This window comes from Onychomys torridus, chromosome 4 (genome assembly GCF_903995425.1).
Source record: "Onychomys torridus chromosome 4, mOncTor1.1, whole genome shotgun sequence".
NCBI classification, from domain to species: Eukaryota; Metazoa; Chordata; class Mammalia; order Rodentia; family Cricetidae; genus Onychomys; species Onychomys torridus.
Genome location: NC_050446.1, coordinates 63,977,598 through 64,005,048, shown reverse-complemented (window position 1 = coordinate 64,005,048; position 27,451 = coordinate 63,977,598). Strand labels below are relative to the sequence as shown.

The 27,451-nt window shown below is 37.9% G+C and overlaps 2 protein-coding genes and 1 non-coding gene across 3 annotated transcripts; all 3 read left to right on the top strand.

Moving 5' to 3' along the window:
- The first annotated feature begins 594 nt into the window (after nt 1-594).
- Trnak-cuu lies at nt 595-667 on the top strand. Its single transcript has one exon. It is a non-coding gene; the product is annotated as a tRNA-Lys (tRNA).
- Nucleotides 668-8,196: 7,529 nt separating this feature from the next.
- On the top strand, nt 8,197-9,146 carry LOC118583083 (olfactory receptor 4P4-like). Its single transcript, XM_036186380.1, is given in 2 exon segments — nt 8,197-9,106; nt 9,109-9,146. Coding segments are annotated over 2 exon segments (948 nt in total).
- Nucleotides 9,147-25,973: 16,827 nt separating this feature from the next.
- On the top strand, nt 25,974-26,909 carry LOC118582919 (olfactory receptor 4P4-like). Its single transcript, XM_036186088.1, has one exon. The coding sequence runs from the start codon at nt 25,974-25,976 to the stop codon at nt 26,907-26,909; it is 936 nt and encodes a 311-aa protein (XP_036041981.1).
- The last annotated feature ends 542 nt before the right edge of the window (nt 26,910-27,451 follow it).

Sequence of the window (27,451 nt, the reverse complement as noted above, 5' to 3'; positions counted from 1 at the left end):
CTGAGAAGGAATATAATAATACCTGAGAAATGGGAGAAGGACGCAAGCAACTTTCAGGAGTCTTGCAAGAGTAGACAGAGACAGCTAGCAGCCTGGACAGTCACCTAATGTTTCTCAGCATCCTTGGTGCATTCAAATTGGCTATAGGCCCAGAGTATCTGACAGACCATTTTCAGAAGCAGGAATTCTGAAAGACCATCTTACCCTGTCTTGGCAAAGTATAGTGGTCGCTTTCCTTGTGTCCCGCTTGTCCAGAAAGGACAGCATTTGTACTGTCAGCAGTTGAGGCAAGGGCAGTTCTTTGCCCAGTAGGCCATTTTGTGCCAAGAAGACAAACTTCCAAATGGAAATGTCTTAGAAGCCCAACATTCTCTCAGGATCAAATTGGTGCTGCCAGGAGCAATTATGTCTCATGTCAACAGAAGTGATCTTGTAGTAGAGATCTGTGGATGTGCCTGGTCTTAACATGTTTTGATGAAGTTTCAACTTGAATCACAATTTAAGAATTATTTGCTCTGCAGAGGCAACTCTTTAAATAAATGTCTGTTGTAAAACAAAACAAAAAAACAAAAGAAAACAACAACAACAACAAAAGCCCGGCTAGCTCAGTCGGTAGAGCATGAGACTCTTAATCTCAGCGTCGTGGGTTCGAGCCCCATGTTGGGCGCCAGATATTGGTGAAATTATTAAGGCCACTCCAAGTAGTTAAAAGGGAGGGTTATTTTGTGGGGTACTTACAAATGAGGGGGTAGGTTACAGGGTCTGGCAAGGGTATAGTGCAGTTCGGCCATGTTCTCTGGAGAACTCCGCTCAGTCTACCTCCAGTGTCCAGAGTCCGGGAACCAAGAGAGTGACCTCTTCCCAATCCTTGGTCTTCCGCTTCCTCCTCCGCCCTGCCTTGTGGGCGTGACCATTACCGAAGCCTCAGTGGGGGTTGGAACTTCCAGGCCAATGCTGGGATGGCTACCCACTACAGGACCCCTGGTGGTAGAATCAGATCCTTCATTGGTGCATAAGAGGGTATTTTGGTGCCTACTGCCTATCATGAGACACCTCTTACAGCCTTGAGGCAGGGTAAGGGCTTGGACTTGTCTCTACTGGATGTGCCTCCCCATGGAAGGCCTTGCCTTCTTGTGGGGGGAGAAGGAGTGAATTGGGGAGAAGGCTGGGGAGATGGGAAGAGGGACTTGGGGGATCTTTGTTTGGTTTGTAAAATGAATTTAAAAAAATTAATGAAAAAAACTGAAAAAACAAAAGAAAATCAGATGAGATACTACAGTTTCTGAGTGCAACTGGGAAAAAAAGGTTAATCTCATCAAAGGAGAAGGAAGGAATTTCATGTTACTACACACACACACATACATACACACACACACACACACACACACACACACACAGACACACACACACATACACTCACTCACACTACATGGCAGCTAAGTAGAGAAGAAATTAAATAGAAAGTGAGGAAAGTATACTCCAGGACCAACAAAGTGTCATTCTAGCACCAGAGACTCAGGCTGAAACACATATCCAGACCCCAGGCTAACCTCTACAAAACTTTGTTAAGGCTTTGCATAGGAACGTGCTAGCCCCTTAAGCCAAGGCTCCAGAGGCTATTAAACATAAGAGGCCTTAAACATAAGGCCTCAGTCTTCAGACCTACAGCTCTCCTGTGTGAGAAACCCATCATTAATATTGAGCAGATCCTCCTGTTATTCCATGTTCCTTCCTAGCCCTTGTGACAGCACAGAGTCCTGAAGATTAGGATTCAAATTATCCCCTTTGAAACCTAATTTTTGGGCTTGCTCACACAAGATCTAGATTTTTTTTAATTTAATTTAATTTTACATATCAGCCATGGGTTCCCCTGTACTCCCCCCTCCTGCCCCCACTCCTGACTTCCCCCATAGGCCCCCCAGCCCATTCCCATCTCCTCCAAGGCAAAGACTCCCCTGGGGATTCAACTCAACCTGATAGATTTAGTACAGGCAGGTCCAGTCCCCTCCTTCCAGGCTGAGCAAAGTATCCCCATATAAGCCCCAGGTTCCAAAGAGGCAGCTCATTCACTAAGGACAGGTCCTGGTCCCACTGCCTGGGTGACTTCCAAACAGTTCAAGCTATTCAATTGTCTCACTTATCCAGAGAGCCTGATCCATTTGGGAACTACAACTTTTGGTTAATAGTTCATGTGTTTCCATTTGTTTGGCTATTTGTCCCTGTGCTTTTTCCAATCTTGGTCTCAATAACTCATACTCTGAACAGTCCCTCCTCTTTCTCGACAATTGGACTCCTGGAGCTCCACCTGGGGCCTGACCTAGGATCTCTGCATCCACTTCCATCAGTTATTGGATAAGAGTTCTAGCACGACAGTTAGGGTGTTTGGCCATCTAATCACCAGACTAGGTCAGTTCAGGCTTTCTCTCAGGCATTGCCAGTAATCTATAGTTGATGTATCATTGTGGATTTCTGGGGACCTCTCTAGCACTTTGCTCCTTCCTATTCTCATGTGGACTTCATTTATCATGGTCTCTTATTCCTTGTTCTCCCTCTGTTCTTGATCCAGCAGGGATCTCCTGTTCCCCTAAGCTCTCTTTCCCTTGAACCTTGCCCTTTATTACCTTCACTCATGTCCAGGTTGTTCATGTAGATCTCATCCATTTCTCTGTCATTGGGTAATCCCTGTGTCTTTCTTAGGGTCCTTTTTTCTAGGTAGCCTCTCTGGAGTTGTGAGTAGCTGTCTAGTCATCCTTTGTTTTACATCTAGTATCCTCCTATGAGTGAGTACATACCATGTTTGTCTTTCTAAGTCTGGGTTACCTCACTCAGGATGTTTTTTTCTAGAACCATCCATTTGCCTGCAAACCTCATGATGTCATTGTTTTTCTCTTCTGAGTAGTACTCCATTGTGTATATGTACCACATTTTCTTTATTCATTCTTCAGTTGAAGGGCATCTAGGTTATTTACAGGTTCTGGATATTACAAACAATGCTGATATGAACATAGCTGAACAAATGCCCTTGTGGTATGATTGATCATTCCTTGGGTATATGCCCAAGAGTGCTATAGCTGGGTCTTGGGGGAGATGGATTCCCAATTTTCTAAGGAAGTGCCATATTGATTTTCAAAGGGGCTGCACAAGCTAGCATTCCCACCCACAGTGGAGGAGAGTTGCCCTTGCTCCACATCCCCTCCAGCATAAGCTGTCTTTTGTGTTTTTGATCTCAGCCATTCTGACTTGTGTAAGATGATGTCTCAGAGTCGTTTTGATTTGCCATTTGAGCTTTCTCTGTTGAGAATTCTCTGTTTAGTTCTATAGCCCATTTCTTAATTGGACTGTTGGGCATTTTGATGTCTAATTTCTTGAGTTCTTTATATATTCTGGATATCAGCCCTCTGGCAGATGTAAGATTGGTGAAGACCTTTTCTCATTCTTAAGGCTGTTGCTTTGTCTTGTTGACCATGTCCTTTGCTCTACAAAAGCTTCTCAGTTTCAATAGACAAACAGGCTGAGAAGGAAATCAGAGATACATCACCCTTTACAATAGCCACAAATGATATAAAATACCTTGGCCAAATCTAAATAAGCAAGGGAAGGACCTATATGACAAGAACTTCAAGTCCCTGAAAAAAGAAATTGAAGATGTCAGAAAATGGAAAGGTCTCCCATGCTCATGGATAGGCAGTTTTACCATAGTAAAAATGGCAATCTTACCAAAAGCAATCTATAGATTCAATGCAATCCCTATCAAATACTAATACAATTATTCACAGATTGGGAAAGAATACTACTGAACTTCATATGGAAAAACAAAAAACTCAGGATAGCCAAAAGATTCCTGTACAATAAAACGACCTTTGGAGGCATCACAATCCCCGACCTCAAGCTCTACTATAGAGCTACCTTAATAAAAACAGCTTGGTACTGGCATAAAAACCGACATGTGGACCAATGGAATCAGATTGAAGACCCTGACATTTCTGCCCACCTATAAACATATAATTTTTGACAAAGAATTCAATGTACAATGTAAAAAAAAGCATCTTCAACAAATGGTTCTAGCATAACTGGATGTCAACATGTAGAAGGCTGCAAATAGATCCATATCTGTCACTGTGTACAAAACTTAAATCCAAGTGAATCAAAGACCTCAACATAAATCCAGTTACTCTGAACCTGATAGAAGAGAAAGTAGGAAGTAGTCTTGAATGCATTGGCATATGAGATCACTTACTAAATATAACACCAGTAGCACAGACACTGAGAGAAACAATCAATCAATGGGACCTCTAGAAACTGAGATCTAGATCTTGATGCACTTCTAAGAGTAAGGTCCAAGGCCCTAGTTGTTAAACATGATAATATGTGTTGCCATGGCAACTTTGATAGAGGCATGTGTTCATCAAGATTTGAAGTAGCGCAATAGAAAAACGCTCCTGCCCTTGGAACAACAGGTTTTTGTTTTGTTTGTTTGTTTGTTTGTTTGTTTTGTTTTTTTGTGCAAACCAAAGTCAAAGACATTGTTTTTATTTCCCTGTATCAGAACTTTTTTGTTCGTATCATTTGGCAGTCAGCAGGCTTTAGTATCTCTTCAGAATTAATGTCCACATAGAGCACAGAGTTTGACACTTACTAGGATTGAGTACAGATCAGCCCTAGAATTACATGCAGGTACTTCAGAGTGTAATTCATTATTAACCTAGAACTACTTTTGAAGACCTGAGAGGAATTAAATTATTTAAAGTAGCACGTTACCCTAATGTTCTTTTGGGATATGCTTCATGCCTTAGAAAAAGTAAAAGGATGCCTTGAGATATAGTCTCCCAGGTAATGTACTTCAAAAATCTTGGAATTTGACCAGAGAATTTTAACTATATTTACCACCTCTAAAATCACAAAGAACATACATCTTGAGGACAGAAACAGGAAAATTCTTCCCCAAAATTCCAAAGTTTTTGTTTTGTTTTTTAAGAAGACAATATTTTCTTTTAAAGAAGAAGAGAAAGTCCTAGAGCCAGAACACATATGGGTTGATGGATTACCTGGTAAGTAACATTATAATCATGCAGATGTAAGTAATAGCTAAAGCAGAAATAAGTAACTGAATGACCTACACATGTACAGTATAAATCATGTGCATTATAAATTCATCTTTCTCTACTTTCACGTTTTTTAAAACATTTTATCTAATAATCTTCAAATAGAGGCTTTGATAAAAGGTACTGATAGATTAATGAACTGTTAATTTATACAGAAGAAAAAAAGAGATATAAGAAAAAAATGAATAAAAAGTAATGAAATCTGTCAGAACAGGAATTCATTTTTTTTTTCCTTTTCTGCCTTCCTTGTGCTATAAATACATAGAGCATAGTGAAAGTAAATTGTAAAATATCATGATTTGGAATTTCTTAAAGTCAGTAGGTTGTGCAGATCAATGATGAACACAGCCGATCGATAGAATAGCATGGTAAAGCCTGGTGATGGTGCTGCATGCCTTTAATCCCAGCACTTGGGCGGCAGAGGCAGGCCAGGCAAATCTCTGAATTTAAGGTCAGCTTGGTCTACAAAGTGAGTTCAAGGTAGCCAGAATGACACAGAGAAACCCTGTTTTGAAAAAAAAAAAAAAGAAACAAAATACTAACAGAGTGAAAAGAGAGTAAAAATTAACATATAATAAGATTAATAGAGACTCAGAATTGTCTATAGGAGAATGATCCAAAGCATTGAAGTAAATGTTTACCTTGAATGCAAAATTATTTTTATTAATGATTTGAGAATTTCATGCTATGTTTCTTGGATATATTTTGTCCCTCACCTCCTCCACTTCCCACCTTCTCAATCCTCTCATCTTGTTCCTCCCAACTTTGAGATGACTACTTAATTTTTTTTAATTTTTTTTCTTCTTTTCCCATCAAGTTCAATCTGTGTTGCTCAACTAGTCTTGAGATTGAAGCCTGCTCTAGAGTATAGCCAGACTACAAGGGGTAACGTCATTAAAACATCTCACTCTCCGTCTCCTAGAAGCCTTTGATTGCTAATCGCTCCTCAGCTAGTGGTTGGATTTTATACCCACTTTCCACTCTCCATGCTGGGATTGTGTCTGTTTGGAACTTGTGCAAGTCTTGTGCATGCTGTCACAGTCACTGGGAGTTCATATGTACCTCTGTCATGTTATGTCTGGAAAACATTTTTTTTTTTTTTACATTACCTGTCATCTCTAGCTCTTGCAATTTTTCTGTTCTGCATTGGCCGAGATCCCCGAGCATTATGGTGAAGTATGAATATCTTCTTTAAGGCTCACTCCTCTGCAGTCTTTTGTTATTGCAACAATTACCAGTTGTAGGTTTCTGTATTAAACCTATTTACTGTAAGGAAAAGCTTCTCTCATGAGGGTTTTGAGATGCTGTAATATAAACCCAAGATAAATGATTTTGAGTTTATGAATTGTGATAAACAATTAAATATAATAAACAAAATAAACAATATTAACATTATGAGTTTAAAAATGTAATGTTTTTGGGTATCAGAAAGCAAGAAAAATGTTAAAGAATATTCTATATATAATCTTCATTATGTGTATGTCTACATGTCGATAATAATTGTTTTTGTTCTTGAAAAGTAGAAAGAAGTCTCAGGCTCTTGTAATATGAATGATATATTGTGTGTAAAATACTTGAGATTGTATTCTGATGAAAAGGTGAAAAGTAACCACATATTAGTAATTATCATTTCTCTTGTTGGCATATTTGAACATCAGCAATATTCTGTTTTATCCAAATAATGATATCATTCATTTTCATAAGAACTTTTCAATGTACTATTGGTTAGGGTTTTTTTTTTAATATTTGTGTGAAACCAGTATATATTTGTATCTGAATAGAAAAAAAATAACTGCTAGTGGTTGTTACCAACTGAATACTAGTTAATGTAAACTCGGTGGTCATGGATAATGGAAATGCTCATACTATGGAAGAGTGGATGAGCATGAAGGAGATTAATGATCTTCTTGTCGCAGTGAACATACAGCCAGACCTTGCATCTGAATATCAAATGTGCACTGAGATACAGTGACCACAGTAGCAAACTATGAAAGGCAGAAAGGAATGTAAAAAACCGTAGTTGCTTCTCTAAAGAACTGCCTTGCAGAATCACAGACAAGCGAACTCTAACAGTACATGTTAATGACAGTATTGGTGGAATTATGGGAGATTAGAGAATGTATAGACTGGCAGTATGACAGAGGAGAGGGAGCTTCCTGAGGGTGGAAGAGCAAATGGCTTTTGACGTTGGGTACAACGCAAAGAACTAGGGTATTAGAGTTTAAACAAAATGGACACAGAGGCTGGAGACCTCCTATGTGATGTCTAGCATAACAAAATCCCGGGTGATATTTATTTTTATGAAATCATTTGTATAAATTCAGAACTTTCTAAATTCTAAACATTCATTTATGTAAACATTATTAAACTTTTGGTTCTTGTTTGCTTTAGTTATGCCATTGTACGTTGTGACAACATTCATTTACTACATAAACAGTTAAATGATTAATATTTTTGAGTTATTAAATTAAAAATAGTAGAACTGCTTAAACTTCCCATCAGATGATAGTCTCTGTCTTGCTTCCTATAGTACTCACAAGCACATGATACTTTTGAGTCCATGGTCAGGGGTTGGATTTTGCATCTATAATACTGTTCATGAAAAGAATTTAATGAACAAAATAAATGTTTTACTATCATGAGTAAAAATATCACAACAAAATATTAATTCTAAAACAACAGTCTATGCTTATTTTAATTGCTTCCTTTGCTTTTTTCTCGCAATTCTAGGCTATCAAATAGGCAAATTACACTGTGATAAGAATCTCACACCCATAAACTCATTTTTGTATATCTTCTATAGTGTAACAGCACACCTTTGTTTATACTTTCCACTGGAGTGACTTTTAGTTTTATACACTTTTACTAAAATAATCAATATGTTTGAAATGAGGATGGTTTTCAAATGAAAAAAATTGTATAGAATATGAGAATTAGAAATACACACATAGGCAGGAGGAAACAAGGTAGATGTTTTCATAAATGAATATAACTTTTATATTATTTGCTATGATTCATACCACAATTAATAAACATTTTAATCCTCTGCCCTTCGCTTTCAGATCACTCCATGGAAACTGAATTTCTTTGGAATATGGAAAATACCAATAACATCACTGAATTTATACTGTTAGGACTTTCCCAGAACAAGAAAATTAAAATTCTTTGTTTTCTGCTGTTCTTGTTTTGCTACATAGCTATTTTGGGGGGGAACATATTCATAATAATTTCTATCACACTCAGCCGGCTAAATGAACAACCAATGTATTTCTTCCTTAATGACCTTGCTTTGTCAGACCTGTGCTATACCTCCACAGTGACTCCCAAGCTTCTCACTGGTCTTCTCATAGAAAGGAACACAATTTCTTATGCCAGCTGTATGGCTCAGCTTTTTACCATGCACTTCTTCGGAGGAATCGAGATCCTCATCCTCACAGTGATGGCCTATGATCGCTATGTGGCCATCTGCAAGCCCCTGCACTACACCGTCATCATGAGCAGGGGGAGGTGCTGTGCCATGGTTGCGGCTTGCTGTGCTGGTGCTTTTATACATTCTTTCTTCCAGAGCCTCCTTGCTATCGGCCTTCCCTTCTGTGGCCCCAATGAGATGGATCACTATTTCTGTGATATTTATCCTTTGCTGTCACTTGCCTGCACCAGGACATACAGAGTCGGACTTGTGGTGGTTGCCAACTCAGGCATGATGGGACTGGTGACCTTTGTTGTCTTGATATGGTCTTACTCTTTCATATTATACACCCTCAGAGCTTACCCAGCAGAGAGACGCAGCAAAGCTCTTTCTACATGCAGTTCCCATGTCACTGTTGTTGTTTTGTTCTTTGTGCCTGTGCTTTTCATATACATTAGACCAGCTGTCTCTTACCCAGAAGATAAAGTGTTTGCTCTTTTCTACACCGTCATAGCTCCCATGTTCAACCCTCTGATCTACACCCTGAGAAACATGGAGATGAAGAATGCCCTCAGGAAAGTTTGGTGTCAGAAACTACTTTGTATTGGAAAGAGAATCATGACATTCACTGCTAAATCAGAGCATGAGAAAGCTAAAACATGACGTTTGTCTTTCTAAATCTTGAAGCATTGGAAGGTATGAGATTCCATGTTTGAGCAATAATAATAAAAAATGGTAACTTTCATCAGCTAATTGTAAATATCATCGCTTGCAAGATAATGATTAAAAATTACTATCAAATTTAATATTAATATACATTCCTGTGAATCTATTATTACTATATTTTAAAGCATCAGATTCAACACTACATGTCATAGTCCTAACTTCTGTGTCATAGTTTCTGACTCTTCATATATATATAGACATAGATATATAGTTATATAGATATATATCTTTGTGTGTGTGTGTGTGTGTGTGTGTGTGTGTGTGTGTGTGTGTGTGTAAAATGTAAGAGAGGTAGACATTATGAGAACAACAGTACATCAGGGTTTTTTGTTACTTATACCCCCAAGATATTGAATTGAATATCTACCATGTACATGCACTCCAGAATACACAGAAAGAAGCACTGCACTGAAGGAGGTTAGATGTTGGTTTGACAAATTCAGATCCCTGCTTCAGCCTTTCCCCGAACTGCAAGGGACCAGGCAAGGAATTGGCTTGGCCTAGCTTCCTTGAGAGTCATGTGTCATGTGTTTTTTAGATTACAGTCCATGGCTCCTGGGACAAAATGTAACTTTCATTACCTAAGAAACCAGTGCATTCCTTCAGGCAGTGAAGCATTCAGGCCACCTTGTGTTTCTCTGAATGCTCTGTTAGTAGTCAAAGAAGAATGAAAGTTTGACGGGACAATAGGACTTAGACATTAATCTTGTGTACCCTCTCTAGCTTGTAAATTTAACTGTATCCTGGCAACTACAACTGTATTGATCTTGATAATTTCATTTTTTTCTATTTCTGATAAAGGTATTGAAAGATTGCTTTCAATAAAATTGTCATAGTCTTGCTGTGGCCCTTCCAGTCCAAACTTGGTTTCATTACTCATAGCCATATCAGGTGACCTTGGCCTGCTAAATAAGCATAGGCACTTACTCCAAACTAGGCAGCAGAGAGATTCTCCATGTGGGAGGGCAAGGAAGTGTGGACCTGACCTTCTATGGTCCCCCAGCTCCATGAAGGGAAAAATAAAACCCATCATTTTGCAAGTACCAAGACCCAAGACTCCGGGTTAAGGTCTCTAGAATGAGCCACTGATTGCCTGCCATATACCATCTTAGGTCCTGTTCACCCAAGTTAAACCTTACCCAAATAGAAATGAACTGTAGGCTGGCCACAGTCCCAGGGCAGACTCATAGACCCTAGTTTCAGCTGAAATCCAAGTCTATAATTCCCAGACTGGCCTTGCATGTCATGGTCCTCTATAGCGGCAGGTTCCCAAAGCAACGGTTCTAGACCACTTATTCTACTCAGCTGGCCCACATCTTTAAGCCTTTATTTGCATGGGTGCTTTCAAAAACCGAGTGTGGAAATGCAAAAAAATCCTGTTCCCTTCATCCCATCCTACATCACATGTACCTTCTGATCTGGAGTTTGGGGCCGTTCCCATCAGACATGAGATCTGTATTCGCTCCCACTAGTATGACCACATTCTGGGAATGAGTTACCAAGGCCAGTACTTGAAACCCATTGTAATGTATTGCTACTTAAAAGGCTTATATCAAGATATGGGGTCGACTTCCCTTTGAAGTTGCACATTGTTTATGAATTAGGAATACATATATATGTAAATGTACATGTATGTATATAACCTCAATTAATGAAAGATAAAGGAACTTAGAATTTAAAAGCAATCAAGAAGGAGTATATGAGAAGGTTTGGAAGAAGGAAAAAAAGGGAGAAATGATGTAACTATATTATAATCTCAAAAAATAAAATTATATTAAAAAAGAGTTAATCTACTATTCAAGTACCCTTCCTAGTGGCAAACCAACTTTCTTTGCTGAGGGTAGTGGCAGTATACACCAGGTGACAACTAATATTTGACAAGTTGAATTACCGGATGGATAACTCACTGTTGGGGAGCCCCATCTGCAAAAGCCATGAGGTCACTGGCTGCCAAAGCTGGTTGTTCTCTGTCTGTAACTTTCTCTGGTGTTCCAATATTATGCCTCCCTAATAAGAACAGCTGTGTGGTGCTTTCCACAGCCCTTTGGTAGTGTGTTTTACAACTTTGGGCATACTTATAATTGTGGGTTGTCAGATTATGATTTCTGTTTAAGCTGTATAATTCTGAAGAACAGAAATATTACCAGAATATTCTTCTTTAATGACACAGAAAAGTAGTAGTATTCTCAGTCTCAAAGGCAGCAAAGACCTTAGAACAAGTACAAAACAGACTAAGCTTCCCCTATAGAAAAGACACAGAGACTAATTTCCAGGTGTGTATTGCTAAATCAAGGCCAGGCTGTTTATATCAAGACATAGTCCTTGCAGTATTTCCCTTTCTGCACACATCTTGACCACTCAAGGTTCAGCCAATTTTCCAATTGTTTAATGTCTGGGACTCCTCACCAACCTAGGCTACATGATGGGTCAATATGACATTATTAGCCTAAGAGAAACTAGGTGACTTAGCTTGTGTTTTGAGAATAGGGGGGGCCCTGGAAATGTAACTTATAATTTTCCAGAGTTTGACTGTGTGGAAGCAGCAGTGGTGGAGAGAGACAGCTGTGTAGAGCTATTTGAGAGGTGCTGCAGAATGTGAGTAAAGTGTGTGTGTGTGTGTGTGTGTGTGTGTGTGTGTGCTGAGTGAGAGATGAAGAAGAAGCATGGGTAAGGTGCGAGAATGAATGAGGCAAATGACATGAAGGACTTGTGTAAGAGCTAGGCAGAGGGTAAGAGTGAGTGTATGAGTGTGTGTAGGTGTGCATGCTGAGTGAGCAATGTAGCTGAGTGGGCAGAGAGATAATGCAACATATAATTGTTCAAAGTCGTGCAAAGAATTGTGAGAGTAAGATGAGAGAATGAATGAATGAGAGAATGAGTGAGTAAAGAGTGAATAAATGATGTAATGATATGCGAAGAGATGTAACAGAATAGAGAGAAAACATGTGTAGATGTAACTGTGCCAAAGAGATTTGTAACCGCATGGAGACAAGGAAGATGAATCTGTATAGGAAGGAGATATAGAAGAGAAATGTATGTAAAAGAAATATGTGTAAACATGTGAAAATATGTAACTGCATATAGAGAGGTATGTCCATATGTGTGTTCAGATAGATATGTAGCAGTATGTATAGAATGTAGCAGTGTGGAGATATGTAGCAATGCAGAGACAGAAAAAGTCAGAGACCATTTTCAAGATGAAGTAAAAGAGAAAGTTATCATTAGAAAGCGTGTGTGTTTCCTTATCTCATCAGTGATAGATTAAAAACTTGTTCCTAATTACCCTCAAATAAAAAAGTTTCCTATCCCTCACTACTCTGAGGCATTCCTTTTATTACCCTGAGCTGATAGTGGCAGCTGGTCTCTCATGATCCACGATATTTATTCTCATTTTTGTGCTTCTTAGATGCATCTTTATTTGGCACAAAGCAGTGTCTCTTTAGAATTTGTGTTAATAGAGAGCACAGAGTTTGAGATTCACTAGTACTGAGAGACTGTCAGGCCTTGGTTTTCATGAAACACCTCACTATATAAAATATTATTAAGATTAGAGGAATTTTTCTCAGTTTTTCTTTTGTCTTATTTGTGCCTGTGTATTTTTTGATTCCTTTATTTCTTTTACTTATTGAAAAAATTTTCATGCAATATATTTTGAACATATTTTCCTCTTCCCCAATTCTTCCTACCCAACTTTACATTCTTCCCCCTCCCTCCATTGTGTGTGTGTGTGTGTGTTGTGTGTGTGTGTGTGTATACATCAACAAAACCCAAAATACCACAAAAATAAAATCAAAGCAAACAAGTGAAAGATCAATAAAACAAAACAACTAACAACTTCAACAAAACAACAAAAAGCCTGCCAAAATGAAAAATGTTCATAACACCATTGAATTTCTTATGTGTTGGGCAACTACTTCTGAGATTGCGGCTTGCATTGGAGTGTGATTGAGACAGACAAGGAGACATCATTGGAGAAAACTAATTTTTTTCTTTGCCAATGGGTATCAGTTATAAATAGCTTCTTGGTTAGGGATGGCACTCTGTGTCCACTTCCCCTTCTCAGTTCCTGGACACCCATCTGCCTTGAATCTATATAGGCTCTGTGGAGGCTGCCACAGTCTCTTTGAGTTCACATGTTCCTTGGTCCTATTGTGTATGAAGGACACAGTTTCCTTGGTGTCACCATCTCTGGCTCTGAGAACCGTTATACCTCCTCGTCATAGCTCCTTGAAACCTCAGGGGAAGAGTTCCAAAGTCTCACACACTCTCCACACGTCCCAGTTGTGGATCTCTGGATTAATTCACATCTCCATCAAGAAGAAGCTTCAGCGACAGAGAGAGGAGGGATTATATGAGCAAGAGATATTGAGACCATGATTGGAAAAAAGCACAGGGACAAATAGCCAAATTAGTGGAAACCCATGAACTATGAACTATGAATTAGCTGAGGAGCCCCCATGGAACTGGATGAGGCCCTCTGAATAAGTGAGACAGTCCATTAGCTTGAACTATTGAGGAGGGCCCCAGGCAGTAGGACCAGACCTGTCCTTAGTTCATGAGCTGGGTTTTTGGAACCTAAGGCCTGTGCTGGGACATTTTGCTCAGCCTAGGTGAAAGGAGGAGGGGACTAGACCTGCCTCAACTGAATCTACCAGGTTGAGCTGAATCCCCAGGGGAGTGCTTGCCTTGGAGGATGTGGGAATGGGGGGCGTGAATTGGGTGGAGTGCTGGGGGGAGAGGATAGGAGGAAGGAGGACAGGGGAATCCGTGGCTGATATGTAAAATTAAATTAATTATAAAATTTAAAAAATTTATTAATTAAAAAGGAAAAAAACAAACAAAAAGAAGAAGAAAAGAAGCTTCTTTGATGGGAGTCAAACAATCCTCTGATCTACGGGAGTTACAGTGTGTCTTTAGGGGTCATTTTACTGTTATGCTCCTTTAGTAGAATAATAGTAGTTGATTTTCCCATCGGGCCATGATCTACCCAGGGTCATGTTCTTGGCTACCTTCTTATGACATTTGGATCTGCGCATGATTTTTCTAACTGATTTTTTTTCATGAAATGTATTCTTATTATGGTTTCCATTCTCCCATCTCCTCTATGATCCTCCCCACCTCCCTATTCACCTTTTCTTTTTCTCATTAGAAAACAGAGGCATCTAAACTTAAAAAAAATAACAATAAATAAGATAAATACAAATAAACAAAGCAGTATGGGACAAAACAAGCAGAAAAAGAGCCCCTCCCCCACAAAGCAGAAGAAATACACACAGGTGGCATTGATGATTTCTTTTCTCCTTCAATAGCATCTTCTATACTATGAACACCTGTCAGTAGGGGTGAAGCTTTTAGTTGTCACCCACTGGACTTCTCTGTGTTTGATGACATCAGTAAATGCCTTCACAAATAGGGCCTTACCATCAGAATATGGAGAGTAACCAAGAGCCTTGCTAACAACCTGTGATGTTTGAAGGATCACATGGGACCCCTTTGGCCAATGATTCATTAAGATGAAATCCACTACTGGCACTGGAGGTTTTACTTGATAGTATAAGATGCTTAGTTGTCTCAATTACACAGTGATTTCACTTAGATTATTTTTAAATATTTGTCTAATTTAGAAAGCTTTTACAGAAGTGGATTTCAATATGACTTTTCAAAGAGTTTTCAGAATGAGTCATCTCATCTTATATTCCCTACTTTTCCCTTCTGCTCCAAACCCCCACATTTAATCTCCTAATCCAGTATCCCACTTTTCTCTCCATAATACTGTATTCTATTTTCTCTCCCTTATGGGGTCCTTCTCATCCACACCCCAGTTCCTTACTAGGTACCTAGCTCCTGCGGTTTTTTAGATTTGTTTAGAACAACTATTGAAAACTTAAAAGCTAACAGCAACATATAAAAGAAAAAAATACAATAGTTGCCTTTCTGGCTCTGGGTAACTTAATTCAGACTTTTCCTCTAGTTCCATTTACTTATCTATGAAATCATGGTTTCATTTTTTAATGGAGTTATAATTTTTTTTCATGAACAATTTTTTTATTATTATATTTGTGTTTTAATTTTACACATCAGCCATGGGTTCCCCTGTCCTCCCTCTCCAGCCCCCACCCCCACCTTCCCCCATCCCCTCCCCTCCAATCCCATCTCCTCCAGGGCCAAGACTCCCCTGGGGATTCATTTAAACCTGGTGGATTCAGTACAGGCAGGTCCAGTCCCCTCCTTCCAGGCTGAGCAAAGTGTCCCTGTGCAAGCCCAAGGTTCCAAACAGCCAGCTCATGCACTAAGGACAGGTCCCGGTCCCACAGCCTGGATGCCTCCCAAGCAGTTTAAGCTATTCAATTGTCTCACTTATCCAGAGGGCCTGCTTCAGCTGGGGCCTCCACAGCCTTTGGTTCATAATTCATGTGCTTCCATTCGTTTTGGCTATTTGTCCCTGTGCTGTTTGCAATCTTGGTCTCAACAATTCACGCTCTTCCTCCTCTTTCTGGACAGTTGGATACCTGGAGCTCTACCTGGGGCCTGGCTGAGGATCTCTGCATCCACTTCCATCAGTTATTGGATGAGAGTCCAGCACGACTGTTAGGGTGTTTGGCCATCTGATCACCAGACTAGGTCAGATCAGGCTTTCTCTCGACCATTGCCAGCAGTCTACAGAGAATGTATCATTGTGGATTTCTGGAGACCTCTCTAGCACTCTGCCTGTTCCTGTTCTCATGTGGTGTTCATTTATCATGGTCAGTTATTCCTTGTTCTCCCTTTCTGTTCCTCATCCAGCTGGGATCTCCTGCTCCCAAGTACTTCCAGATCTTCTCCCTGTCACTCACCCAGTTTTAAGTTCTTCTCAAAACAAAAAACAAACAAACAAAACCCAATACAACAACAAATGCCCCCAAAACAAGTAAACAAACTAAACCACTCCCAAAAAGAAAAACAAAAACAAAAACAAAAACTCTTCAAATTGTAATTAAATAAAAGTAAATAAGACAAACAAACAACAACAATAAAACTATGAAGTCTGTGACATGTTGGTCAATTCTCAATATGAAGTTGGCTCTGGAGTGTTTGATATATCCAAAGTCACTCCATTGTAAAAAATTGATTTTCCCTCTCCCAGTGGGTATAAATGACAGCTCATATGTTAACATTTACCCTAGTGGCTAGGTTTCCATTCATTAATTCATTCATTTTAATAATATAATAAAATAACACATAGTAAGAAAAAACAAAAACTATAACATCAAGGTTAGACAAGATATACTAACTAACACACATAATATATACACAGAGGACCTGATGCAGACCCATGAAGGTCCTGTACATCAATCTTCAGTGTTTATGAGTTCATATGAGCTTTGTTCATGTTGAATTAGAGAGCTTGTTTTCTTGATGGGCTCTAATCCCCTCTTGTTCTTACACTCCTTCAACTTTCTCTTCTATGGGTTTCCTTGAGTTCTGAGGGAAAGATTTGATGGAAGCATCTCATTTATGGCTGAATGTTCCAAGGTCTCCCATTCTCTGTTCAATGTCTGGCTGTCCATCTCTGGATTTGTTTGCACCTGCTGTAGGAGTAAGCTTCTCTGCACTAGGTACTGATTTATGAGTATTGCTGAATATCATTAAGAGCCATTTTTCAATCTTTTAGACCAATCATATTTGGTTTTACCTTAGGTTCCTGGGACATCTAGTCTAAGGTTTTTGGTCACCTGAGCAATGTTAAGTATAGGTTCCATTTCGTGGACTGGGTCTTAAGTCAAATTAGCTATTGGCTGGTTACTTCCACAGGCTTTGTGTCATTATTACCCTAGGATATTTTGCAGGTAGTACCCCATTGTAGATAAAGGGTATGTGGCTGGCTTGGTTGTTTAGGTTTCTACTTTGATACCATGCTGAATAACGTCATTTACCAAAGACTCTGGAATGTAGAGGTGAAGGTTCTATGTAGGCACCAGACTGAGATCACTGTTCATGAGTTTTATAGGTGTTGTCTTCAGCGATGAGACTTGACTGTCAGTTTGTGGAGAGCGACTTATAGACTTGGTAACAGCCTGAGTTGTTTAGGCATTCCTTTGGCCAGCAACTCAATTAGATGTAGCCCAATACTAGAAGCTTCATTTGTTGACAAGAGGTGGGCCATTGGGCCTCTTTCTCCCCTATTATTTTGGCGATTTCATTTAGTTTGACTTCATACATGTACATATATAATTTTGGTAATTTCTACTGTATAAGGTTTCCATACTACCCCTCAAATGTCCCTTAATTATATTTCTCTTTCCAAATTCTATCCCACAATCTCCTCCCCTTACCTTCATGATCGTGCCGTTCCAGCACTCTTTCCATATGTTCTATATGTTCTTTCCATATGTTTCCATATGTTCTTTCCATATCTGTTCTAGTTGTCTTTTTTAATGAGATTTATCTGTTCCCTCTAGTCTCTTACTCTATACCTACTCTTTGTGCTTCTATGGATTGTAGCTTGGTTGCAATTGACTTAACATCTAATATGTACATATAAGGAAATGCATACCATGATTGTCTTTCCAGTTCTTGGATACCTCACTCAGAATGATTTTTTTCTTGTTCTATCCATTGTCTGCAAATTGCAAAATCTCATGTTTTCAGTGGCTGTGTTAATTTACCACATATTTATTTATCAATTCATCTGTTGAGGCACATCTAGGTTATTTCCAACTTATGGACATTATGGATAGAGCAGCAAAGAAGTACAATTGTCTGTATAGAAGGATACAGCATCCGTTGGGCATATGTCCAATATGCTATAGCTTGATCTTCAAGTATATCAATTCTTAATTTCCTGAGGAAGCACCATGTAGATTTCTCTAGCAGCTTTAAGAGTTTACACTTCCACCAGCAATATTTGATTATTTCTCTTACACCACATCTTTGCCATTGTGAGCCATTACATTGTCACTTTTTGTGAATATTAAATAAACTATTATTTATTTTTTAACTTCTTTTTACAAATCTATTTATTTATTTTACATCCTGGCTCCAGTTCCCCTCCCTCCATTCCTCTGAGTCTCTCTGCCATCTCTTCCCTCTGTTCCTGACCCAATCAATTACTCCTCTGTTTCTGTTCAGGAAAGGGCAGGCATCCCATGGACATCAACAAAGCATGGCATATCAATTAGAAGTAAGACTAAGCACCTCCTCATATACGAGGGCTGGACAAGTCAACCAAGTATGAGGAGTAGGATCCCAAAAGCAAGTAAAAGAGTCAGAGACAGCCCCTGCTCCCACAGTTAGGAGATCCACAGAGGACAGAGCTACACAACTGTAGCATATATATATGCAAACTACCTAGATCAATCTCATGCAGGTGCCCTGGTTTGTCAACTCAGTCTCTGAGAGCTTGTATGATCCCAGGTTAATTGAGTCTATGGGTTTTCTCGTGGTGTCATTTACCCCTCTGGTTCCTACAATCCTTTTACTCCCTCTTCTGTAGGACTCCTGGAGGTCCGCCTCAGTTTAGCTGAGGGTCTGCATCTGTTTCTATCAGTTGTTGGATGAAGTCTCTCTGATAAATCCTAGGCTAGGCACAAATCTATGAGTATAGCAGAATATCATTAAGGTATAATTACATTGACCACTTTTTTTCAGCCAGTTGTGCTTGGTTCTATCCTAGGAGCAAAGGTTACTGGGGATGAAGGGAAAGAGCTATGGCACTGATGTCTGCACCATGAGGCTGGAATCTTCACAGAGTGGAGGTAGGCTAGTAGGAGGAGATCCTGCAGCCAGGCTACTACAAGATTATTAGTGATTCTGGAGCAGTGGTTCTCAACATATGGGTTGCCACCCCTTTAGGAATCCAATCAACCTGTTGCAGGGGTCATCAAAGAATACTGGAAAACACAGATATTTATAATATAATTACAGCAGCAAAATTACAGCTACAAAGTCACAACAAAAATAATTGTATGGTGGGGGGTCACCACAATTTGAGGAACTGTATTAAAGAGTCACAGCATTAGTTAAGAACCACTGGGGAGACACTGACATGGAGAACAGGAAGGACAGTGAAAATTGCCTATCTGCAACTCAGCCCAGTGTGGCCACTGGGGAGTGGGGGGTCTCTTGTCAAAAGTGTAGATAAGTGGTAGCTCATTCAAAGGAATGGGTATAAGCTAAAAGGAAAGGCTCATAGGGTCACTAGAAAGGAGCTATGTGGATCTTCCATGCACGTAAAGAAGCAGATTGCTAAGGACATAGAAGTAGGTTGGGAGTAGGGACTACTGAAAGTGGGCCCTTTAGGACTAAGTAAGTCCTGTGAAAGAACTTTTAAGCAATATTTATTTAATATTTATGAATATGTGTGTGTACCTGCATGAGTTTATATGTACCTTGTGCCTGCTGGTGCCCATGTGAGATATAAAATGATTTAAATCCTCTCAGGCTTTATAAAATAGTTCTTCTAGGATTAGAAAGATGGCTCAGTGGTTCAGAGCATTTGATGCCCTTGCAGAGAACCCAGGATGAATTCCCAGCACCCACATCATGAGCTCAAGTAGCCTATAACTACAGTTCCCATGGAATAAGATGCCCTCTGACCCCCATGGGCACCAGCAGTCACATCCTATCAAAAGTAATCTATAGATTCAACACAATCTCCATCAAAATTCCAACACAATTCATTACAGACTTGGAAAGGACAAGACTTAACTTCATATGGAAAAACAAAAACCCAAGATAGCTAAAATAATCCTTAACAATAATAGAACTCCAGGAGGTATCATCATCCCTTATTTCATGATGTACTACAGAGCTATAGTAATAAAAACTGCATGGTTTTGGCATAAAAACAGACAGGTTGACCAATGGAAGCAAATCAAAGACTCAGGCATAAAATCATACACCAACATATTCCTGATTTTTTTTAATAAAGAAGATATAAACACGCAATGGAAAAAAGAAAGCATCTTAAACAAGTGGTGTTGGTTAAATTGAATGTCTGCATGGAGAAGAATACAAAAAAAATCCATATTTACCACCCTGTACAAAACCCAAGTCTAAGTAGATCAAAGTCTTCAACACAAAACCAGATACAATGAACTTAATAGAAGAGAAAATGGATCATAGCTTTGAACACATTTGCACAGGAGACATTCTAAACAGAGCACTGATAGAAATGGGACCTTAGGAAACTGGAAAGACTATGTAAGGCAAAGGACACATTCAACAGGACATAACATCAGCGTACATTTTGACATAAATAGTGCTTTTTGGGGATTGACTACAAAGGTTTACACATATTGGGAATTTCTGTTAATTTACAATTTTAATATATTAGGTAATTTGGCCTATCAAATTTAGTTTGGATTTCTATATTTGTATATAGATAAAATTAACACATAACAAGGTCATGCCCCTTAGTAAGATAATTTTCTTTCTACCTCTCCAGCTTTTTCTAAAAATGACTCAGTGAATTATGTGAATTTTCATGACAATAATCCTATAGACAATGGCCCATGTTTCACTGATGTTTCTACATAGTTCTGTTCTGTGTGTTATTTGTGTAGAAGTAATGTGCAGAGAAACAATTTACTTCAACTGTTCCACGTCAGCTCCATATCCCTTGGGTGAACTCATATACAATACAGTATATGTTCACCCATCTTTGATTTTCCACACATTATATATGCCATAAATATGGATATATATAATGTTGCATATATTGTATTCATTATAATATATAATGTATATATAGGGTGCACATCAAAATTGAGCATACTAAATTGTAGCAAAAGGTATCACTGTCCCTCAATGATCACTCATTCCATGCCAGATAACATGACTAAATGACAAATATATTATCTAGGTGAAATAAAACAATGCCATCATGAAACTGATAATTTACCAAGGTCTATGAGAAGGAAGCCCAGTGTGAAGCCCAGTGTATGTGCATTTGAATTGTTGGAGGTTTGATTGGAAGAATTTTGAGTGGTTACTTTCCTCTTTCAATACAACCAACTTGTGTAAAGATTGGTCAAAACCAGACATTCAGTTTACATATTGAAATATGCTTATGTCCTTCACCTTGAAAAAGGAATCTGCAAAGTCCCCATGGTACTTAACTTACACAACTTTTATGCATGTACTGGACTTAGAAATGGCTTTTTCACTCCCTCACAGAATAGACAGTTGTACTTTTCTCATCTAGGGTAGGTTAGACCCCCTTATTTAAACTGTACACCCTTATGTTCCTATGCACATAGCATGGCTGGACGTTCTGACATCAAGGTGTTCATCAAAGCAAAGACTATGTTAAGTTTAATTAAAACGCTCAGTGTCTCTCAATAAATATTATTATTTTACATTAGGTAAGATTTTATATTGGATAAAACAAAATATTTTCCTTAAAATTTTCCCTCTATAAAAATTATTACTGTCTGAATCTGTGTATAACACAAATGAATTTGTCACCAAACATGGTTTCTCCCTAATATCTAGAACCTGCAGGATTACAGTGGCATCAGAGGCACAGACTGAATCTTGAAAGTTAGGCTAGACCTCTAGAACTGCTGTCTTCAGATATTTTCATTTTTAGCTCCATGATACAGAAAATGTGACACAATAAGAATATGGGTTACAGAATATTTATTCATCTATTTTTTCTTCTTTCTTTCATTTCCAAATATTTGTTCCATCAAAGTCATCCCTGTTGTCATCCTCCTCCTCCCAATCTCCATCTCACTGGTCACTGATTTTATTTGAGTGTGTAGTCTAGTTTCATGTTACTATGTACACTTTTCTGTTGGGCCTGAACTACCTTTTTTCCTTTCATTTCTTCTCCTCCTCCCTCAGCTTGGCTTGTCCTGAAGGCTAACCTCATGATGTTCCATGATATATTATTTTTCTGGTTTCTTTTAAAAGCTACAGTAGTTGTAAGAACAGAGTTTACTGAGTTGCAGTGACTGACTTGCACATTTTGGAATCTCCCGAGATAGAGATCCCAATCCACAGTAAAATGTACTACATAAATTAAGTATAGTTCCTGCCAATGGCACTTTGCATCACTGGATAATAGCCACTGGCAGAGAACTGTCCGGTAAGGCCTCTGGGAATTTAGAGCTTTAAAAGCCCTGTTTGTCCTCTTGTTGACCCATGACTTTACATTCTATTTTTATGACACAGATTTTATTTAAGCATCAGCTTGCAGTAAACGACTTTTAAGGTTTAAACTGCCTTTTGATTTCATAGTAATTTCAAGAAAATGTGCCCCCCAAGTGTCCACTTTCTGTGTGCTTAAGAATTATGGGTATTTGTGCTCTACTTCCCTTAAACGCTTAAGAAGCTTGAAGACACAGCTGCTAAAACAATTTACATTTTCCACTCATTTGTAGAATTTACTTGAATGGGTTTAAATTATGGATTATGTTGTACATTTCCTATTTTTATTTCAGATTTAAATAATGGGGATAGCTAAGCGAGAATTATCTCAAAAGGAACACTTTGTCATATATTGTGGTCTGAATTATTTAAACCACTGTTTGGGAAAAATGTCATGCCACACCAGCCAGACTTTAGACTAGCTGTATGCTATTTAACTTCATTTATTTTAGTTTTATTTTTAAGATTATAATTTTATTAAGTATAAAAGAATATGGTTACTGCTAATATATCCTGGAAAACTGCTTTTAACTACATGCTCTCTGCTAACCAGCTGAATTCAAGTTGAGAATATGAGGCATAGTAAATTTAATGAAAGCTTCAAGTTGAAGTTGTATTCACTCAGCCCCATTTGGGGCTCACTCATTTCTTCCATGTTCTTATTAAATAGACTGTCCAGTGAGTGCTTGGTGGTCTCTTATGGTGATTAATTTCCTGAATATTGAAAAAAACTGCAGAGGTGGGTGATAACTATCTAATTCATCTCAGGTGAGTACAAGGAAATCCCAGGCAAGTCCTTGGCATTAAAAAGGTCTGGGTAGATGGGATAGCTTTGCTTATCTTAGGGGTAATCTCCTTGGGTTATTTCATTTCCTGTACTAATGGATTGATAATAGATTATATTTCTTTTTATTCTCATTAGACTCATGTGAGGATACTTTCCTTTTGTCTTTTTGTGGTGTTTGAGAAGGAACACATGGCTTCACACATGTTAGGCACAAGCTTAATCATACAGCTATATCGTGACACTCATATTTTAAAATTTTACACTTTTGTGAGACAGGCTTGCATATAGCACTGAATAGCCTTCAACTCGCTATATAGCTGTGGTCTTCCTTGAACTTTTGATTCCCTACCTTTATTTCCAAAATGTTGGAATGTAGGTGTAATTCACCACACCCACTTAAAATGTCTTCAGTGATCATATATGTGACTGTGTAATCACATATGGAAATAATACGAATTGTTTGCTCAAATAATATAAAGCTAAAAGGAAAAAAATGCATTCATGCTCATCAACAATATATGGCAATAGAGTTTTTTTTATTTCTTCTTGAGTTAGTATTATTTCTGATTTCAGTAAAATGGTTATGTAGTTTAGCTATGTGGAATAGTAAGCTTAAAGAAATTAGCAATTTTTCTTAAGGTTCACAAGCTGTGCGATAAAATAAAGGTAACTGTATTTAGTGACTTCCCACATATTAAATAGAAAAATAATATGTAAATAGTGTTTATGTTTATACTAGATAATGGACTTTATTTTATTTATTTGAAACAGGGCCTCACTTTATAGTCACCATGTAGTTACACAGTTGTACATGCCTAGAAGTTAGGTTGTAGACAGACTGGCCTCACGCTCACATAAATCTACTGTACTCTGATTTTCAAGTGTTTGGATTAAAGGTGTGTGCCACAACACTTGGCCTTAAGTAATAAATGTGTATAGCATATTAGGAAAAGTGCTCATATTTGAAATTCTAAACAATTATAGGTAAATAGAAGAAAAAGAAATGTGGTGTATTTTGCTAGGTAGCAAAGTGCAAATATTAGGAACATTCAGAGGTGTGTGTGTGTGTGTGTGTGTGTGTGTGTGTGTGTGTGTGTGTGTGTGTGTGTGTGTGTGTGACTGTTTGAACAATAATATTATTATCTCTTTTCCTATTGCATTCATTACATGTTTATGTCTGAATACAGAACATAAATTTAAGAGCTATTAGAAACTAAGGAATGACAGATTCCTGATTTAGGCCATTCTGCCATAAGAAACATAAACTTTGTTAAACCTGAAGAAACATTATTTCAAATTCAAAGATTTTTAAATGTAATGTTTATTAAACTCATATATTTCTTTATAAGAAAATGTTTATAAAACTACAAAATACAGCTCATGGATATTCAGAACATCCCGTGGTAGTCTGCTGTTACTTTGCATGGTCTCTTCCACAGAGATGAAGATTCAAAACACTTTACACTATTCAAGATTCATTCCCAATATGGCTGGTGTTAAAAGCACTGATGTATTCTTAGAAAGGGTGAGTACCAAATTCTCTGTCATTCATCTAAGCCTGAGAATTTTACTTAGATGCTTTTGATCTATTTGTATTTCTGAAAAACCAGGGATTCAGCTCTCCTGAGTGATTTTCATGAAGTGTGTCTCACTAACTTACTTTTAAATTATTTTAGGTATGCCATTTCTCCATAAGTGAGCAGAGGGTCATCTCCAAACCAGAGTCAGCCTTGGTTTTATTAAGACAATAACAAACTTGTTCAATAAAATAGTAATTCTGGTTTTCACACTGTTAAACTTTCTGAACATTGTGAGTGGTGGTTATTATGCCTTGAAACAGCACCAATAAATAAATACAGCTTAAGTAGTTTATAAAAAACATAAAAATCAAGGTGGGAGCACAATATTTTCTCTTTTCTTTATGATTAATTTACATTTGAATGATAAACTTGAATGGAATAGGTTTCATTAATGTTTGGACATGTTTTTAGTTTCCATACTAGCTTACACTTCACGATCTAAAGGAATGTTAATGACACAGGCTTTGAGTATTTTTATTCATTTTGCTATGGCTTTATATGTCCTTTATTTTTGCCACAGCAAGTTTCAAATGAATTGTAGTAAAACCATTTTTGTCATGTAAAATTTGAATATGACAATGAATAAATGCACTCATTCTTTTACAACTTTCGTTCCATATTTTGAAGTATTATTTTGAACATTTACTTGTTTCTGGATGTTTTCAACAATGTTTTTTAATGTCCCTTAATGATATATGTTCACATTAGAACGGAGATCATTTTTTTCACATATGTTAAATAGTTGTGTTGATGAATTTTAAGTAAATATTCTTTTGTGAGTAAACATATAATGTGGGGATTTCCTCCCCATCATACTAAATAAAGAAAAGTGAAATCAGTGGATAAAAAGCAATTATTAATAATATGTAATTTTATTTTGCTTTATCTAAATTAAAATTGTTATCAAACATTTTTAAGAGTATTTATATTTATTTTCTGTGACCAGAGCAATTTTAAAAATAGTATAAATTATTCTTCATGTTTGAAAATGTTGAAAAATGCAGCTTTTTTATTTCCTAATCATCACACAATGGAGTTCTATATGAGATACATACTAAAATATTTCTTACCATACAACATGAAATAATTAAGATTATTGTTGTACTGCATCAATTCATTTTTGTTAATTTTACATAAGTGTTACATTGCTCATTTTATGGAGAGTTTGATATTTTCATTTTTAGATATTTAATTTTTCTGCTTCTCAAATATGAAATAATGCAACATTGAAATACATGGCGAATCAGAGGAATGTCTCCGAATTCATTCTGCTTGGACTTTCTTATGACCATGACATACAGATATTTTGCTTTGTTCTTTTCTTAGTCTGTTACATGGCTCTTTTGCTAGGAAATGTTGTGATCCTTATCTCGATTCGATACAGCCCTCTTTTTCATCAGCCAATGTACTATTTCCTCAGCCACCTGTCTTTTATGGATATATGTTTTACCTCCTGTGTGACCCCAAAATTCATTGGTGATCTGCTAGTAGTTAGGAAAACCATCTCTTACACGAACTGCATGCTGCAAGTCTTTGCAATGCACTTTTTTGGAACGATTGAAGTCTTAATCCTAACAGTCATGGCCTTTGACCGCTATGTGGCTATCTGCAAGCCTCTCCACTACATGGTCATTATGAGCAGGACAAAATGCCATCTTCTAATGGTAGCAGCTTGGGTGGGTGGAGCAGCCCACTCATTCCCTCAGTTTTCTATTGCAATCTTGTTGCCCTATTGTGGCCCCAATCAAATTGACCACTACTTCTGTGACATTTTTCCTCTGCTCAAAATTGCTTGTACTGACACCTATATCACTGGTGTCCTTGTTCTGGCTAATTCAGGTATAGTCACTTTGGTGACCTTTGTGGTTCTGTTTGTTTCTTATGTCATTATTTTACTCACTTTAAGAACTCACTCAGCAGAAGGAAGACGCAAAGCCCTGGCTACATGTGGGTCTCATATCACTGTGATAGTTTTATTCTTTGGGCCTGCAATCTTCTCCTATCTTAGACCTCCTACCACTTTCCCTGAAGATAAAGTATTTGCACTGTTTTACACCATCATTGCTCCTATGTTCAACCCCTTAATTTACACGCTGAGAAATGCAGAGATGAAAAATGCAATGAGAAAAGTTTGGTGTCAATCTCTAATTTTAATGGAAGTATACAGCTAATCTGAAGGTGTTTATTAGGTATGTGGCTTTATAATAGAAAATTGCAATGGTAAATTAAATAGTTAGAAACTATGCCATATATATTATAGATTCCACTGTCTTTAGTAGAATAAATGTGGACCATAAAATTCACTTAAATTACTAATTAATCGAAGACTATTAAAATATCAATTTTGTGAACTACTGAACTAGGGTCAGCAGAGTTCCACACAATGAAAACATGAACCAAAGCAAATAAATGAAGTTGTGCTTATCAGTAATATATACTTAATACTTCATAGAATTATTGGGCTTTGAAGCCTATGGTGGTTTGAAAGAAAAAGGTCCTTAAAGGGAGTGGCACTATTAAGAGGTCTGGCCTTGTTGGAGGAAGTGTGTCACTGTGGGAATAGGCTGTGAGTCTTGTGCTCAAGCTACTCCCAGTGTCACAACTGATTTCTTGTTGCCTAAAAGATGTAGCCAGCACCATGTCTGCCTGCATGCCTCCATGCTCCTCATCATGGTGGTAATGGACTGAACATCTGAAACTGTAAGCCACCTCA

Coding starts and splice junctions, on each gene's coding strand:
- LOC118582919 (XM_036186088.1), top strand. CDS start 25,974: ATGGCGAATCAGAGGAATGTCTCCGAATTCATTCTGCTTGGACTTTCT.